This window comes from Euleptes europaea, chromosome 9, assembly GCF_029931775.1.
Source record: "Euleptes europaea isolate rEulEur1 chromosome 9, rEulEur1.hap1, whole genome shotgun sequence".
NCBI lineage: Eukaryota > Metazoa > Chordata > Lepidosauria > Squamata > Sphaerodactylidae > Euleptes > Euleptes europaea.
The window spans coordinates 72,676,413-72,695,453 of NC_079320.1; the positions used below are offsets into that span (position 1 = coordinate 72,676,413).

At 40.4% G+C, this 19,041-nt stretch overlaps 1 protein-coding gene across 1 annotated transcript in view; it reads right to left on the reverse strand.

Annotated features, from left to right (window-relative positions):
• The window catches only part of TBC1D1 (TBC1 domain family member 1), a 114,793-nt gene extending 96,297 nt beyond the window's left edge, over positions 1 to 18,496 (reverse strand). The window contains exon 1 of the mRNA XM_056855642.1: positions 18,055 to 18,496. Coding sequence (XP_056711620.1) covers positions 18,055 to 18,471 — 417 coding nt within the window. The 5' untranslated portion in view covers positions 18,472 to 18,496. The remainder of the gene's footprint in view (positions 1 to 18,054) is intronic.
• Positions 18,497 to 19,041: the final 545 nt, after the last annotated feature.

Here is a 19,041-nt window from a genome sequence, read left to right on the forward strand (position 1 = left end):
ACGTTATGTGATTATAGTGAGAGGGCCTCCATTCGTTAACTCTAAATTTATAACTGTTTTGCAATATATACTGCGGCTATTTTTGCAAAGCCAAACTGAAGAGGTCTGGACTTCCTAGAATGACTTTTGAAAATGCCACAGAGTTGGATTTCACTGGACACCCATGTAGATACCGACGGTGTTTGTACTGGCAGAGGCAGGCTAGAGCAATTTTTAGCAATCAGCAGGGAAATAAAAATGACAAATGGAGTTAAGTGCTTCATATTATGGACTGCACGCCATGATTCACCTTTACCTGCATTTTTAATTAGAAGTATAAACTTGAGGCTGTAAACCTATCCATCACTTACATAGGAGTAGGCCTCACTGAACCCAGTGGGTCTTCCAAGTAAATGTGCACAAGACTTTGCTTTAAATAATTTATTTTAGCATCAAAGATGAAAAACTACTACATGCTTTAAAATGTAAACTTTTAAATGTATAAAGATACTCATAACCAATTTTTTAAAAAACAAAATAGAAATATAATTTAGCCAATCAATATTAGGATAAAAGTAAGTGTAAAGTTAAACATAGTAGTTCAGATGATGCATAAAGGACATGCTGTGGTCAGGAGGACAGAGGAATGGTACATTAAAAGAGTTTATAGTACAAAGCTAAGAGGCTCTTCTCAGTTCAGGTATTCTCTCCTCAGGGAGATTTATCTATTCTATACCCTTCTGTTGCTGTCTTACATTCTGCCACCAGGTGAAGGTTTTATTGTTTCATTGGCATTCCCTCAGTGATCCCTGCCAATATTTTAATTGCTGTTTTTACATCTTTATATGTATTTTAGATCTGTTTTAAATTAGTTTTAATGATGTGCGTTTGGAGATGGAGGTTGATTTTAATGGTGTTATTTAATAATGTATGTTTTAAACTGTGAGCCACCTAGGTGACCCTTGTGAGGTCAGGAAGGAGGGATATAAATTTTGTAAATAAAATTGAAATCCTTGAGTACGAAACACTGATTGGCTTCTGGAATTATAGTTTTTCATCCACTTCCTTTAAAAGTTTTAGGGAAGTATCTTATTTCTTGTACAGCTGAAATCCTCAAACTGTTAGTAAAATTTCCTACAGAGGGAGAAGGCAGTTGCTAAAGATGACACAGGGTAAGTCCTGAGCACATATTTTCAAGGGTGATGGGTAATTCAAATCTTAACAAGACCAGAAAACATTTAGTACTGGGCTGACAAGAGCTTTCCTGACCTATCCAGTCATCTTGACCATTTAGGAGCTAGTGTGCCCTGTGCCAATCTGCAACATGAGTCCAAACACTTGCCTGGAGTTCAGTGGTAGTAGCAGCTGAGACAACTACCTATTTTTATGTGCTTTCTCTCTTCTAATCCTGTTATTAGTGCTGTCTTGAAGTCAAAAGTTGTTTCCATTTCCCTGTGCTCAGGAAAGTCTCACCGTGTGACAGTTCGAAAATGGCTGCCTTAGAGAAGCCTAAACATGTGCATACAAACCAAGAATGTAACATTTCCATCCCTGGAAAATATATGCATGTTTTATTATGTATGCCTTCCGTAATCTTACCAGTTTCCAGAAAACAGTAATTCCTCAAACAGCACTTGATTGAGGAACACATAGAGACATGCAAAAAGCCTTGTAGCGAGAACTACATAGGATTAATGCCTTAGGGTTGCCAACTCCAGGTTGAGAAATTCCCAGAGATTTGTGGGTAGGTGGGTGGAGCTTGGGGAGGGCAGGGACAGTGGGGTACAGTCCACAGAATCTACCCTCCAAAGCAGCCATTTTCTCCAGGGGAACTAATCTGTCATCTAGAGATCAGGTGTAATTCCAGGAGATCTCCAGGCCACACCTAGAGGTTGACATGAACTCTGGTTTCAGGGGAAATCCACTTTAGACCACTGCATTGGACATAAGAACATAAGAAAAGCCCTGCTGGATCAGACCAAGTCCAGCAGTCTGCTCACACAGTGGCCAACCAGGTCCCTCTAGGAAGCCCCCAAACAAGACGACTGCAGCAGCACCGTCCTGACTGTGTTCCACAGCACCCAAAGTCAGCCAATTAACAAGAACGCTAGGAAAACCAACACCAAGTCATACTCAGCCTTCCTGGACCTTAAGGGGGCATCTGATTCCATCCCAAGAAACCTTCTATGGGATAAGTTAATGAGCATGAACATCAACAAGAGTAGTATTCCTAGTCAGAAGGTTGTATACCAACACAAGTTGTCAACTCTGGTTTCACAGACAATCAGGAACAGAATGGGCATGAGGGGGAAATACATTAACCATTGTAAATGGTACACAAATTGTTCTCTAAAGGACTTTTGTGTAGATTCTTGTTCCTCAAGTTTGAGAATCTAAGCTTCAAGCCCTTTTCATGGAAGAAAGATAGTGGGAAAATGTAACATTAAAAATGGTAAAGAATGAGAAAAGAGGAAACAAATAGGTAAAGGTAGTCCCCTGTGCAATCACCAGGTCATTACTGACCCATGGGGTGATGTCGCATCCTGACGTTTACTAGGCAGACTATGGTCGTTTATGCATGGGAGTTTTACCTGAGGTTTGTTGCTCACTGGACCCACACTTTCCTGTTGGGAATCTATACGCCAGCAGTCTCCAAGCTCAAATCAAGTCCCTGCCCCTTTAAATGCTGCTTTGTAATTGGCTGACTTTGTAGAGCTTACTGTGAGAGAAGATTCCCCCCCCCCAAAAAAAACCAATTGCTGCATAAAAAAGCATTTTAAGAACAAAACATAAAACAGAGCAATCTGAAAGGGGGGGGGGAGAAATCCAAGCCTCGGTTTTAAAAAGCCTTTCTTCTGCTCAGAAAGAACTCCAAGGAAGCAGGAAGCATTTCAAACCCCTCCTTTTTATACCCTGCTTTGTAATTGGCTGTGAGAGAAAGCAAGCTTCTGTGTCCTGCACTTTGCCTTATGCATGGGGATTTCACCCTGGCTGAGCCAATGGGAGATGGAAGAATCTGGTTCATAGAGGGATGGGAAGTCCCGGGATTTGTGAGGGCTGGCAGTGAGGTCATCTCTAATGGACAGAAAACTCATGCATAACTCCAAGGAACAACCAAGACAGACCGGATGAAAGGATGAAAAAGAGAAATACTCCCCCAAATCATACAGACCAATTTAACTTTTAAATGTGAATTATAAAAATTTTGCCTCAATATTAGCCCAAAGGCTGAAGAAGTGTATTACGAAAATCATACACCCAGATCAAACAGGATTTATCCCAAAAAGGCAATTAAAAGACAATGTAAGAGTTGTCCTGGCTGCAATCAATTTCATTAAGAATAAAAGAGAAAAAGCAGCAATGATATATTTGGATGCGGAGAAGGCTTTTGATAATGTCTCCTGGAGATTTCTGCAAGAAACATTGAAACAACTAGACTGTGGTACATATTTTTTGAAAGCTGTGAATTCTATTTATACCAATCAAAGTGCAGGACTTCTGATTAATGGGATGCTAACAGATAAATTGATGATACAACAAGGAACAAGACAGGGCTGTCCTTTGTCACCACTGTTGTTCAACTTGTCAATGGAGATACTTGCAAATAGGATAAGGAATGATCCTAAAATAGAAGGAATAAAATATGAAGACCAAGAATATAAAATAAGAAGCTATGCAGATGACGTGGTGTTAATATGTCAAAAACCAGAACTTTCACTGAATGAAATTCGGAAACAAATTGATTTATTCAGTTATTACTCCGGATATAGGCTTAACAAAACTAAAACTAATATGATTCTTTATAATGTCTCAGAAGAAGAAAGACAAGATATTCAAAACAGATTTTAATGGTTCACACCAAACAAGAGTGTGAAATACTTGGGTGTTAAGATACCAACGAGATCGGACACACTTTTTGATTTAAACTACAAGGAAGTATGGGGGAAGATTGAAGAAGATCTACAAAGATTGAATAGACTTCAAATATCATGGCTGGGCCCAATAGCAGTATTGAAAATGAATGTTATGCCAAGACACAACTTTCTTTTTCAAACGATTCCAATCGACATAAACGCAATGATAATGACCAAATGGCAGAGAAGAAGGAATACATTTATCTGGAATGGTAAGAAACCCAGAGTAAGATTTGCAGTGCTGCAATACGAGAAAAGTAGAGGAGGATTGAATCTACCTAATCTTAAACTATATCATCAAGCACCCACACTGGCTGCACTGTCAGACTGGATTATCCGCCCTGAAGACAGAATGATAAGACTAGAAAAAGCCGACCCTGGACATGGCTTTCATAAATTACTTTGGACCAAAAAAGTTGCAATCAAACCCAAGATTGTAAACACAGAGAATTTACCAACACAGATGGTGAAGGTATGGAATTTACTTAAAAGATTTCTTAGTCCTTCACCACCAGGAATGATGTCTCCTATTGAAGCATATACAGACTTTGCAAGTAGGATCAAGAATAGCTTACTTACTTATAACAACCTAATCAAGAAAGATAGACAAATTAAATCATTGCAAGAACTTCAAGAAGAAAATGTAAAAATTTCCTGGTTTACATATCACCAAATAATTCATGCATTAAGAACGGATTATTTACAAGGAGCCAAACAAAGAAAATTGACAGAGTTTGAAACTTTGATAACAAAAAATCAGGATCATCTTCTATCAAAGATTTATAAAATATTGCTGACTACAGACACAGCATCAGAACAAGTAAAGACATGCATGGTGAAGTGGATGCAAAACTTTGGGGAGATGATCCCAATGCAGATTTGGGAAAAATTGTGGAAAACAGATATTAAATTTTCAAGATCACAAGCAGTAAGAGAGAATTGGTACAAAATGTTTTTTAGATGGCATTATGCTCCGAAAGATCTGCAGAAGATGTACAAAGCAAATCAGGCTAACTGTTGGAAGTGTTCATACACAGAAAGAACGTATTTCCATCAATGCTGGACATGTAAAAAAATTCAAACTTTTTGGAAAGTCATACACTTTGCATGATGCTATGTCCTATGCACTGAATCTGGAGAGACTATATGGTCACTGCTATAACTTAACCTAATTTTTATTTTTTTATGTTTACAGCAGAGACTATTGTACTGCAAAGATCAAAACCAGAACCCTTAGTATGAGCAAGTAATAACTTGGGCTACTAACAAACAGCGAACCATATTAAACTTTTATTTAAAAAGTGGTTAGCCTTGCAATTTTATAATTTTGCTTTCCAGCTGAGTCCTCCTCACAAGTATTTACTTATAGACTGCTATTATTCTGGTCTTGTACAGCCATTTCTCAGGGTTACTACCCTTATCAGAGATTAAGGGAAACCAGGTCATGGGAAAGTCTTCTGACCCCTTAGAATTGAACTAATGGGCCAGTTTCCCATTATCAAGAGATCTCAGATCTTTATTAGGCTGGCTCCTTGTGTGGGAGCTAGATGTGATTCCATTACTTACCAAAGCAATGACTTGTTTTGCAGCTAGTAATAACTTTTTAAATGTATCTGGAGGTCCTCATGCTATCTTAAGCACAACATGCACGGGTAGAAGGCAGACAAGTTCCACTAGTACAAATTTAGAGCACAAATGCACAGTTCCCATAATAGACATCCTCTATGGGGAACATTCTCCGGAGAGCTAGATTCAAAACTGCCAATATGTATCTCGTGGCTGCAGCACAATGAAAGAATCAACACCCACCTATCAAGGTCTTTATGTACAGTGCACTTCTGGCAAATATGCAGTTAATTCAGTGAAATCCTAAATTATCGTTTCATGACCTTGGGCCAGTCACAGTTCTCTCATGAACTCTCTCAGCCCACACAGAGGCAGACAAACCACCTCCGAATGTCTCTTGCCTTGAAAACCCTATGGGGTTGCCATAGGTTAGCGGTGACTTTCCACCACCACCGAATACTTTTCAAGCAAGCAGAAACATCTCCGCATCCCTTGTGAGAGCCAGATTACTGAATGTCTCAGCGCCACACAGTGGCTTTACAAGGTATCACAGCATAACGGGGGGGGGGGGGGAATGACCTGAAAAACAAACATGTAGGGCCATGTCTGCTAAGGTAAAAGGAAAGACAGAAGCACTTCTTTTCAATGTTAATTTGGAGAGTTTTCCCCCACAAAGTTGGTTAAGGGGACTCAAGGCTACCAAAAATTTTGGAACTTATTTGGGAATCAAGATCAGTATGAATAATGAAAAACTGTTTGATATTAACTTTAATTCTATTACATTAGATATAAAAAGTAAACTTGCTCTTTGGAAAACTTTTACCTTATCCATTATGGGTCAAATTAATGCTGTGAAAATGATACATACCTAAAATCCACCAGATATTATCAAATTTACCAATAATCACGGCAGATAAAATTATAAAGAATTGGCAATCCATGATTAATAAGTTTATATGGAACAGTTTATATAACGGTACGTTAAGATGCCTCTAAAAACCTTCTTGTAGTCGAATAAACACTTAAGAAATAGAATCTATAATAAGGAAAACTGGATTATAAATGCACTTTTACAGATCTGGGACAAACATAAGAAAAAATTATCACCAGGCATATCACCACCTGCATCTGCAGTAAGAGATTTAGATATATTGCCAAAGTTTAAATTTAATTCCATGGCTAAATGGGAAATATACACTACAGACCAGTGGTTCCCAACCTGGGGCCACATGGCCCCCGGGGCCCCCCAGGATATCCCAAGGGGGCCACAGGTGAAAATTGCGTAAATGGGAGGCCATGGCACAAGACTAGGGGGGCACAGAGGGAAGTGAGAAGTGAAGAAAACAGAAGGGACCGAGAAAAGAAAACAGAAAAGAAAAAAGAAAACAGAGAAGTGAAGAAAATAGAAAACAGTGGTAGAGGCTTTGTTCTCCATTGTATGTGAACATTGTTGTTTATTAGCGTGTTGTATTCCCTTTTTGTGGGGTATTTTTTGTAAATTTCAGTTTCCCAATAAGAACTGCATGTGTGCATTTTGTGTGGCTATTTATGCTTCTTTGTTCCTTGGCTATTTACAAATAAACATTTAAATAGCTACCTTTCTACCGGTAGGACAGGGGGGCTACAGGAAGGAAACAAGGTCGGAAGGGGGCCACGGTTGGAAAACGGTTGAGAACCACTAATATAGACAACATATAATCGCTTGATAACAGGCAATACTATAATTGACTTTCAAGAAGTGTATCAAATAAGCAATGGCAATATCAAATGGTTTGAATGATTCCAACTTAGGAGCCTCCTGTTGAGATGCATGCATTCAGGACCAGGAATAAGAAGCCTGACAAAATTTGAGGAAACTATAAGTAAAAATCAGGAGAAGATACTTTCCAGATATTAGTCCGACACTCTTATCCACAATACCCTACTGTCTAACCTGGCTAACCGTGTCTTTATAAAGCGTTAATTGCAAGAGGGGCAAGAGAAAGAGTTGGTAGACAAAACATGATGCGGTAAATTATTGTATTTCATCTTACTCTGAGAACTCCTAATGCCTTCCGACAGCAGCATTATACAGTGATAAAGTCAAACTTAATTATAAGTACTGGGGAGATGTTTGTCTCTGATTTAAATATTTATTTAATATTATAGCTCTCTAAACCCAGTGTTGCTGTTCAGTAACAGGAAATGCCAGTGGTCAAAGGACAAAAGCCTGCAGTGATTAAATACCATTTTTGGTAAGCTCAGAGCCATTACACTACAAATATATGTCCATGAATGGGCTTTCATTCCCTGACTCCCACCTTCCCAAGTTAGCGCCCACAAATTGTGCAGCTTACGCCCCGCATACCAGGTCATTTGACCTCAAAAGTTAATGAACTCGAGCCCTGCACAGACATTCAAACTATGTGAATAGTGAGGGGAATGAAATTGGCCTTAACTGCATAGGAGCCTACACGCGTAGAATCCCATAATCTATGCAATAAGCACACACAAAAAATCTAGAAGCACAGATCACACAGGCCTCACAGACTCTATACAGGGCTCTGTGTACATAAGGTGAACGAAAGAGGAGGTAGAAGGAAAGAAGGCCAACAGGGGGTAGGCCGAGCAGCTATGATACTAGTTACCCACCACACATCTCTATATCTGCTTCCCAACTGTACCCCCTATCCGTGGATACCTAAATCCACTAATAGGGGGTACACTTATCTCACACAGATGTTTCTTCAAACTAGGGGTACTCCCCAAGTTTGCAGAAAAATCTGAAAACAAAAAGTAAATAAAGGGGGTCTGTTTAAATTCCCCCCAAATTAAAAAGCATTTTCTGCACATGCGCAGACAATGTACCTACCTTTTGCAGCTGCCTCCATCCCCTGATGGCCCTGCTGGGTGCGGGGTTCACAGCTGCCATGCTGCTGCAGCAGCGGAGCCCAGGAGCCGCTCTGGACCTGTCCACAGCAGCGGCAGAACCCTAGAGCCACTGGCAGGCCTGTCTACAGCACCACCCAGTAGCCACTCCGAACCTATGGTGATGATGGAGCCATATGTACACAACAAAAGGGCTAGAGACTTTGGAGGAAAAAAGCTCGGGATTCAGAGAACCTGCTTAACCTAGCATTACAACAGTATATTGATATTTTAAAAAAATTAAAAATAAAACCATGTCTTCAGGTCAGGGGGAAGAAGAGGAGTGGCTTGATGATGACGATAGTCCAATAATTGAAAGGTGGGCTAGAGGTGTATGGGAGTGGACAGGACAAAGAAAACCAACAGAAACCTTATGCGCAAGGGAAAAGGCGACTCAAAATCGGCTTCCAGAAAAAGACCAGGGGGAAAAGAACAAAACAAAAAAAAGGGGGGGGGACAAGTAGCAAAAAGTAGAGGCACAAAAATGTGTGCAGGAATCAGGGGATAAACCAAAGCAGTGTGGGGCCAGAACCAACAAAAAAACCAATGCAGAAAAGCACCTAGTCTGGGAGTCTTGAGTTTAAGTCCTCACCCAGTCATGAAGCTGGTGGTCACTTCCAACTCTATTATTCTATGATTCTATGAAGCTCACTGGGTAACTTCAGGCCACACGTTTTCTCTTTCTGTCTAACCAGCCTCACTGGTTTGTTCTGAGGGCACCACAGAATAGAGGGAGGGGGGCATGAATGCTTTTCTGAGCTCCTTGAGGGTGGGATAAAAATGTACAGATAATGACTCACACTTTCTTCTTTCTATTAGGTGTGCATTTCTCCATTCGCTTGGATTATTTACAGAACAGTCCTAAGCAGAGTTATACCCTTCCAAGTCTACTGAAGTCAGGTGGGCTTAGAAGGGTGTAAGTCTCCTTACAATGGCACTTGTTAGGCACAAAGAGCAGATACAGCTGATATGGCCATTTGCCAAAATAAAATAAATAAAAATCTGAGTTTGTAAGAGTGCTGAAAGTACAGCCTCAATCTCCTCTACATCAAAACATTTCCTAATACCATACTGTTGCCAAGTGAACATGAAAATGCCCCCCCACACATTCTAACAGTCATTTGTTGCTCGACATTTTTACCAGTTATTACTGTACTCCAAAAGAGTAACTCAGAGTTAATTCCATACTAACTTACCTCTCTCCCCATTCGCACTGGACAGTTTACCAAGTTTTTGCTGCTGAAAGATTTTTTTAAAATATTTCCCTCAGAAACACAAAGTTAGCAAAATGACCAGTAGGAAAGTGATAAAGTAGTAGTTGATTAACCACTATGTGAAAGAATATTGTATTCTGGAATATAGTGACTGCTGGTACGATACCATTTTTCAACAGATCAACAGCATTGTAAAAAAGTTGGTTTGACTCATGGAATCTCCAGGCACATTGATTTTGTGTGATTCCTCTTCTTCAAATGAAAATCAGATGCATCTTTAAAGTAATAGCCACACATGGGAAAAAAAGTTGTTTCCAGAATGAGGAAAACATCAAACCAGTTCTTACAGTGTCTTAAATCTGAACTACTTAAAAAAATACCCTTTTTTATGTCTCCCCACATGAAACTCATAAATATGCAGACTACGTTAAGATTTGTAAGGCAACTGACTATAAACATAAGATGCTCAACAGGACAACTGCGTGTTCTGACTGCGTCATTTTAATGCAGGGATACTTAACAAAAGTCTCAGTTTTGGTGTCAAATATCAAAACTAAATTACACAATAATCCTTGGTCATGAAACTAAACCTAGCAGCAAATGTTTTGGAGTTCACTGGGTCTCTGCAATTACCTTTTATAGCTGAATAGTCCAAGCCCTGACTAGGACCGGCTGTGCACTCGGGCAATTTACTACATGCTGATCCAAACGCCAGCAGGTTCTTACAGCCTTTCAGAAATGTGCTTGTAATTAATTGGAATACACAACCATGGATAATATGGGGGGTTATTGCACTTTGTATTCCCAGCAATGTATTAAGAGTTTGAAAATGTTATAAAAAAACATCTCTTTAAAAGGGTTTTTGGATACCACGGCTAATAAATGGTTGGAAGATGTCTTCACAGCTAAAGGGGCCAAACAAAGTGCGAACAGTATTTTTTATAACGTTTCCAAACTCTTAATACATCAGTGGGAATACATAGAAAGTGTGAACAGTATTTTTTATAACATTTTCAAACTCTTAATACGTCGCTGGGAATAAAAGTGCGGTAACCCTTATGGTTACGTGACAAAAAGGGAGTATACTTACAAAGCAATCCTAAGTAGAGTTACAGCCTTCTCAGTCCGTTGACATCAATGGGCTCAGAAAGGAACGACTCTGCTTAGGACTGCACTGTTAAATTATCATGGAATTTTCAAGCAAATATTTAAACCCACTGCTTCCTGGCTACATTTCCAACAAAAATACACAATAAGTCCCAAAACAAAAGGCTATAAAATAATAAAACCAACATGTGAAAACTCTAAAAGAAACACCTTTTCAACTAAACGTGGGTAACAGTAGTATTCCCTGCCTGAATAATGTATAAGAAATGCAGCAACTTTTAACCCTAAGACCTAACAGTAACCTGATCAGTCAGGTACCAACCATGCAATCCTATGCAAATTTACTCCAGTTTAAGGTCTTCAGTGGGTTTAGACGGGTCTAAGTCTGCTGGGGATTGCACTGCAAGTCACTGAGAGAGCAATCTTAAGAAGATCTATTCAGAATCTACTCAAACCAACTCTAAGGGGCTTATTCCCAGGAAAGGGTCCTTAAGACAATGCTGTTAAAACTCTTATCTAAAGCCAGTACTGAGGACCTTTTATAGCAAAACACGTAGCTAATACAGTAAATTTTCAGTACAGTATTAACCCCTCTGATAAGAAGCAGCAGCGATAGAAGTTGTTTTTTATATGCCAATTTTCTACACCACTTAAGAATCGAACCAGCTTACAATCACCTTCCCTTCCCCTCCCCACAACAGACACCATGTGAGGTAGGTGGGACTGAGAGAGCTCTAAGAGAGCTGAGCCTAGCCCAAGGTCACCCAGCTGGCTTTATGTGTAGGAGTGGGGAAACCAACCTGGCTCACCAGATTAGCTTCTGCCGCTCATGTGGAGGAGTGGGGAATCAAACCCGGTTCTCCAGATCAGACTCCACCACTCCAAACCACCGCTCTTAACCACTACACCACGCTGGCAACTTGACACTACCTGTATTCTTATACAGTCTTCACTACCATCTAAAAGAAAGTTTGTGTGTGTGAAGTGCCTTCAAGTCGCAGCCGACTTATAGCGACCCCTTAAGTACATGTAATTGCATCTGTTTACTAGTTACTCATAGTACCTTTGCCTCTCTCTCTCACCCCTTCATCTGAAATTTCTGCCACTGTTAAAATTCTTCTTCAGTTCCAAAGATATGGTGGTGACTTTTACAGAAATAAAGCTCATATAAGCAGACCACTCACATAATAATATAATGGCAAGTATCCAACCACACCGTATATCAGACTGAACAGGACTTCCATTTGTGGAAGAGGGGGTGGTGATTTCTACAGATTCCACCCTCCTACTGCAAACTATCATTCTGTCCTCTATGCTAGGGTTCCCCCAATGTCATGGTGCCCGTGCTTGCCATGGTGCCTGCCAACAGCTTAGCTGGTATCCAGGCCTTTTCTGAAAGTAGGTGGAGCCAGATGGGGCTCCTCCCTAGCATGGCTTCTGATTGGCTGTGCAGATTAAAATAACATTGCTTTAGCAGCAGCACTTCACTGTTGGTGTTATTCTCTCTCTCACTCCTCTTTTCCAGTGCATTTTAAAATTTACCCCTCTGCTCCTCTGCACTTGGACTTCTCCTGGGTATGTGGCTCTGCCTCCCGTGGCAACCGTTTTGTGGTTGGCTCCACCTTCCTGTGCCAGAATTCCAAAGGTGCCCACAGGCACAAAAGGGTTGGGGACCATTGCTCTACTCTATTTGTGAGAGCATATTTACCATGAGGAATAACATTTGGAGGAACTCAGTGAGCTACAACAGGAAAAGGAAGTGGGAAAGCCCCATTCTGCAAAGTCCTCACCACTAATGATCTGCTCAGGATTGCTCTACAACTCATTAAAAAGTTGCCTCTTCTTTTCTAACATGATTTTCCAAGTAGTGGAAGAATAGCTACAACTTCCAGCAAATCCGCGGTTTGGTGTTATGTGTGTGTTAAGTGCCATCAAGACACTTCCGACGTATGGCAACCCTATGAATTGATGACCTCCAAACCTTCTATTGTTAACAGCCTTGCTCAGGTCTTGCAAAGCGAGGGCCAAGGCTTACTTGATCGAGTCTTCCTCTTTTCCTGCTGCTTTCAACTTTTCCTAGCATTATTGTCTTTTCATAAAGTGACCAAAGTACAATAGTCTCAGTTTGGTTATTTTAGCTTCTAGGGAGAGTTCAGGCTTGATGTGATCTAGAACCCACTGATTTGTCTTTTTGGCTGTCCACGGTATCAGTAAAACTCTCCTCTGACACCACATTTCAAATGAGTCAACTTTCTCCAAAATGAGATTAAAGCTGAAGGAAAACACCAAAACACTCATAGTGCCAAAATACAACCTTAACAACATTCCTGAAGAGTTTAAAGACCATGTAAAGAACAGAATTGCATTACCAAGTTCACGTGAATGGGAACCAGAAGAACTAATACTGGTCAGAGATATTATCAAGGAAGAACATGCAGAGACTATTCCTGTAGTCAAAAGAAATTAAAAGCCTCGATGGATGACTGGTGAAACTCTTAAAATAGACAAGAAGCATTAACTGAACAGGACAAAATAAAGAAAAGATGGGGAAGAATTATACAGAAGAGATGAAAGGATGACAGATTACTTCCAAGAAGAACCTTTTGAAAGAAAACCTGCCATTTTAGAAAGTGAATCTGTACTGAAAGAAATTGGGAAAAACAAATGACCAGGATGTTACCCTACTTAAATGAATAGAACACATGTGTGACATAATTTGTGATATTGGCAGACAGCATATCATCAAAATAGAATCCTTGGGGCAGGGACTCATATTTCTTGTTTTATATATTACTTTCTAAAACATTGTTCACATTGATAGTAATTAGTTCATTCATCAATTTGTTGGGTTGCAAGATTTTTGGAAATGCTAATTCTTCTTGCCCACCAAGAGTTTCATAGCATTTGTGACTTCTTTACAGAACCAGATCATGAAACTTAAAAGATCAAATTCCATGTAACCCTTGTCACTGGTCCTCATGTATGCTTGAAATGATGGCTAAAACTGTGCAGAACAAAGCGACTCAGAACTAAATGAAGACTATCTCAAAGTCTGTTTCAAAACACATTCCCTTTAAGAAAATCTCACAATTGCAGGCTGCAGGCAGATTGCAACGGGGTAGTTGAAAACAGAACTGCAGATATCTGATGCTAGCATCCCACCAGTCCAGAAATATTAAAATGTGTACCATATTTCAACCCTGACTTTTTTGTCCTGGCTGCATGATAAGAAGCTCTCCTATATATCGTGTGTTATATGAATACCTGCTGGCATACAAGACCAATTGAAAGCCAGAAACTGCCTTATAAATATAAGGGCCTTGCAATTAGCAGTTATTGTATCTGCCCATGAGCCTATTGTTCAGCCAGGCCAGGACAACCTATGTGATCTCGAAAGAGACTTCCTCTGTACACTGTGGCAACTAAATATCAAAGAAGAGCAGTTCAATGATATTTTAAAGATCAAAGCCTTGGGAAATGCTTGTTTTCTGGTTGAAGAAAGACGACTTGATGCTGGAACTGCTGCAGAGGATATACATTCATGGACTAAAGAGCACGACGTGCCATACAAAACTAAGTTGCATTTTTAAATTAGCTATATTCAAGACCAGCAGTATCAAGGGCAAAGGTTGTTGAAAGTAAAGCCTTTCCCTGTTTTAGTTTTCTAAACTGTCTCTGCTTGCATTAAGTACTAATTTTCTACTCCAAACTTGTTAACCTGAGATAGAACAATATGTATTCTACAAATTACATGTTCTGAACTATAGCTGAGGTCCAAGGGCTTCGACTTACCCAGTGGGATTTTTTCCTGTTTCTCTTTGACCAACAGATCCATATACATGGTATAAAACAGATATGTAAAATGAAGTATTTCTTCACACAACGCATAATGAAATTGTGGAACTCCCTGCCCCAGGATGTGGGGATGGCTGCCAACTTGGAAGGCTTTAAGAGGGGAGTGGACATGTTCATGGAGGAGAAGGGCATTCATGGCTACTAGTCAAAATGGATACTAGTCATGGTGCACACCTCTTCTCTCCAGGATCAGAGGAGCATGCCCATTATATTAGGTGCCGTGGAACACAGGCAGGATAATGCTGCTGCAGTAGTCTTGCTTGTGGGCTTCCTAGAGGCACCTGGTTGGCCACTATGTGAACAGACTGCTGGACTTGATGGACCTTGGTCTGATCCAGCATGGCCTTTCTTATGTTCTTATGTCATCACAAATTGCTTCTGAAAATTCCCTACATCTCCAAACGTGGCAGCTATTCAGAGAAACACAAACCCAGAACTCCCTTGGGAGAGAAGAGCAAGTTTCATATTTTTTTTAAACCCGGCCCTGGCTTGCTTCAGGCCCTAAAGATCCCTTTTGACCATCCAGCAAGATAACTACAACAGTATGAGACAGATAAACAAAATAAATCTATAAATATTTTATTATGCCCTTTCTCCAAGGAGCTATTAATGTTTAGATTCCCTTTTCAATGATTTAAGCATGTTCTTCCTAATCAGGACCCTTTTACACAACAGGAAATTTCAGGCAGAGGACTACTCCTTGGATTATCCTTAAGGGCTTAATAAGGATTCTTTTATCATTATGTACTGATATCCATGGGTAAATAATGAGTGTTTGTTATGTAAATCCAAAGCATGAAATGAAGAATGTAATTGTGACATCCAAAACAACCAAAGAGAACTCCCAAAACATGCATTCCCCTTCACTGCTTTACAATGAAAGGTTTTCTTCTTTAGACATCATAACAAATTGTTTGCAGAACTAGTCAAGCAAGCAAATGCTGTCATTACTTTTCTACCACACTGGACAAAATAAATTGGAGGCAGGAAATAGTTGTTTGTTTTCATCTGCCACTATGTACTGGTTTTTTGCTTAAGACCTTTGGTCACATACGCTTAATAATACAGGAAAGGATTACCATTATGTTATCATTGTACAGCAGTCAGGATTTTAAATAATTCTTCATGTTGCTATTATTATTGGGGGTAGGAAGGAGTTACAAGTTATCAAGTCCCATGTCTGTAAAGTGGCATTACTAATCATAGACCAACATTCCCCAGAGGGATGTCATATGGCCATTCCATTTGTAAAAAATTGTAATATAAAGGATCAGAAAACAACCCAAATCTGGGAGATGAAGACTGGAGTAGGAAGTGACCACATCAGCAGTGCTTGCTGTCCAGCTATCTGCAGCAGAGTTGCCTCACGTGGTTGACATGGAGCTGCCAATCCCTCTACCATCGGGTACCTCAGAGCTGTGTTAATGGCCAGTTCCTAAGGCTTCTGTGGTTCTGTGTAGGCTAGCCAAAACCAGACTGTAAAGATGTGGACAGAATCGAGCAGGTGCAGAGGAGAGCGATGAGGATGATCAGGGGCCTGGAGATCAAGCCTTATGAGGAAAGGCTTAGGGAGATGGGAATGTTTAGTCTGGAGAAGAGGAGGTTGAGGGGGGACATGATTGCTCTCTTTAAGTATTTGAAGGACTGTCACTTAGAGGAGGGCAGGGAGCTGTTCCCATCAGCAGCAGAGGATAATGGGTTTAAATAACGGGTTTAAATAACGGGTGGAAAGGTACCGACTGGATATTAAGGAAAATTTTTTTACAGTAAGAGTTGTTTGACAGTGGAATCAGCTACCTAGGGAGGTGGTGAGCTCCCCTTCACTGGCGGTCTAAGCAGAGGCTGGACAAACACTTATCAGGGATGCTCTAGGCTGATCCTACATTGAGCAGGGGGTTGGACTAAATGGCCTGTATGGCCCCTTCCAACTCTAAGATGTATTTATATTACAGATTTAATCCCTTCACTGGTCATTACTTCTTTCCTGCAAACTGTAATCCTATGAGGGAGAATCAGCAGTCGAGAATTCTTAGCACCCTCACCTAACTACACTTACCAGGATTCTTCACAGGAGGCCACAAGGATTATACTGGTATAAATAGGATAAGTTTGTAGAGCAGGTAGACCCTTAGAATACAGTCCAATCACAACAATTCTAGACCACTAGTCTATGGCAGTTTTCTCATCTAGAAGCCTGCTGTGTATTTATTTATTTATATCCCACCACCTTTCCCCATGGCTCAAAGTGGCTTGCAAATCATGATTTAAAATCTGCAAAAATTAAACCCCAAATATGAAGAATAAATATCCCTGAGTTCTCTGAGGAGGTGAGGGGGGCTCCAACTCTTGAAATGATGCTGCAAATCAGTGGTTCCCAAACTTTTTGGGCCATCGCCCCCTTGGTTCCTCAAATTTAGCACCAGCGCCCCCTACCCTATAAAAAGCATTATTCAAAATAGGAGTTTGCATGACTCACTAAAGAAGATAAAAACAATAAAATGTCAAACCAGTAACAATTAATTGCGCATCTATTCAAAAACAAATGAAAACTTTTTAGTTGAAATTTATTCAACAAAACTGATGAACTTGATCCAGCGGTACCAGCTCTTCAAAGTCGGGGGGGGGGGAGATTTCTGAGAGTTTCCACCAAATTTGCCAGCATGGTGCTATAGCTTGATCTACTGTCAATTAGTGAACAACACATTTGAAGGGGCCCACCTCCATTGGCTCCCCTGCTGGCCCCTTGCCTCTTAGTGCCCCCCTAGGTAATCCTACCACCCGGGGGGGTGCTGCCCACTTTGGGAACCACTGCTGTAAATGAATTGCACGTGCCAGGGATTCTCAGTAGTTGTCTTGACCTTGGGCATGCCTATACCACCAATTTGCACACTTTATACCAGCTTAACTGGCAGGTTTTCACTGAGAACTGTAATAAGATGAAGGTGCTACCAATGTTCTAGGAGAGAGCTCTGTCTAACCCCAGAATTCCCTGGGGATCTGGAACGACGATGGAAAGACCGATCATGTAGTACAAATGAGTCCATACAAATGAGTCCCAAAATGTATTAAAATATTAATGCATGACAGCACTATTCACAGCCATTAGCTGGAGGACAGAAGCTGCAAGCTGAAGATAAGGATACAATAACGTCTCCTCTGTTTGAACTGTTTTGACGGACACATTTGACATGGACACACACAGAATACCAGCCTCTGTAGTACATGGTGATTTGGTTGGGAGTTTGCAGTCTTGAAGTTAGAGAGCCCCTAGATAAATGCACAACCGGTTGATTTTATATATCGGCATCAAAATCATAAGGAAATAGTGTGGAACTAAGAGAATCACTAAACTCAATATAGAGCTAAAACAGGTTATGAAGCCAGCCACAGAGCCGAGGCGGCATTCAAACACCACTGAGATGTTTCGTCAATTGGATTTATTTCAAAGCTCTGAATTTGTAACACAGTCTTTAAAAAAAAGCTACAAACATAAACGGAAACATTTCACTTACTTCTGTTTGATCATCAGCTTTGAATACATAACAGATGCTTTGCTGATTTACTGCTCCATCTTTTATTAAGCAAGCAAAATAGCTGGGATCTTGACTGTTGTGAATCAGTTTGTGGACATGCTGCGGCCTGTGCTCGAACAAGCTGCAACAAATCAGAGGATCCCACTGCTGGCTTTCTCCTGTATCCGTATCACACCGCAACCTGGTTGGTGAGACATAAAGCCGGACTTGGCTGGTGCCAGGTTCTTCCTTCGAGGACTGTGTGCTCAGCTGCCGTATCTCTGCCACAATCCAAGGGAGCACAGCCATAGTGGTCAGAGTGTGTACGGGCAGAGAACCCACAAGCTGAAGACGGAAGTCTACTGAACCATCACTGGACGTTTGAGGATTTTTAACTTTGAATGATATGGGATCCATTGTTGAGTCATCAAGGGGGAGGAAACCAATTTAATTTAAAGGGAGACCTGAAATTCTGAAACAAAAAGATATATTTACATCAATGTAATCGCGTCATAATTTTACTCTTTCAAGGTTGTGTCATTAATCAGAAACATTATGCCCCTAGTAAAATATTTTCTTCTTTATTTGGTTAACCTGTTTTTTTTACAAATATCTGAATGCAGAGGAAGGCACTGGCAAACCACCTCTGTTAGTCTCTTGCCATGAAAACTCCAAAAGGGGTCATCATAAGTCGGCTGCGACTTGACGGCACTTTACACACACACAAGTAAGTAATAGAAGACCCAAGAATCACAGTACCTGAAGAACCAGGCATGACCATGAACCACAACACTTTCAGGTATGCTTTGCTCTCTGGGAAATTATATTATATATATTCCCATTGGAAACTATATCGAAATAACTCAAAAGTTTTCAGAAACAGCACACGTAACTGGAACGCAGCAGCTTCCATGGCCTATATTATTCATCGACAGCAAGGCATGTGCTTGGGTATGCTTTATTTCTTTGTATTCAGCCTTCTTGCTA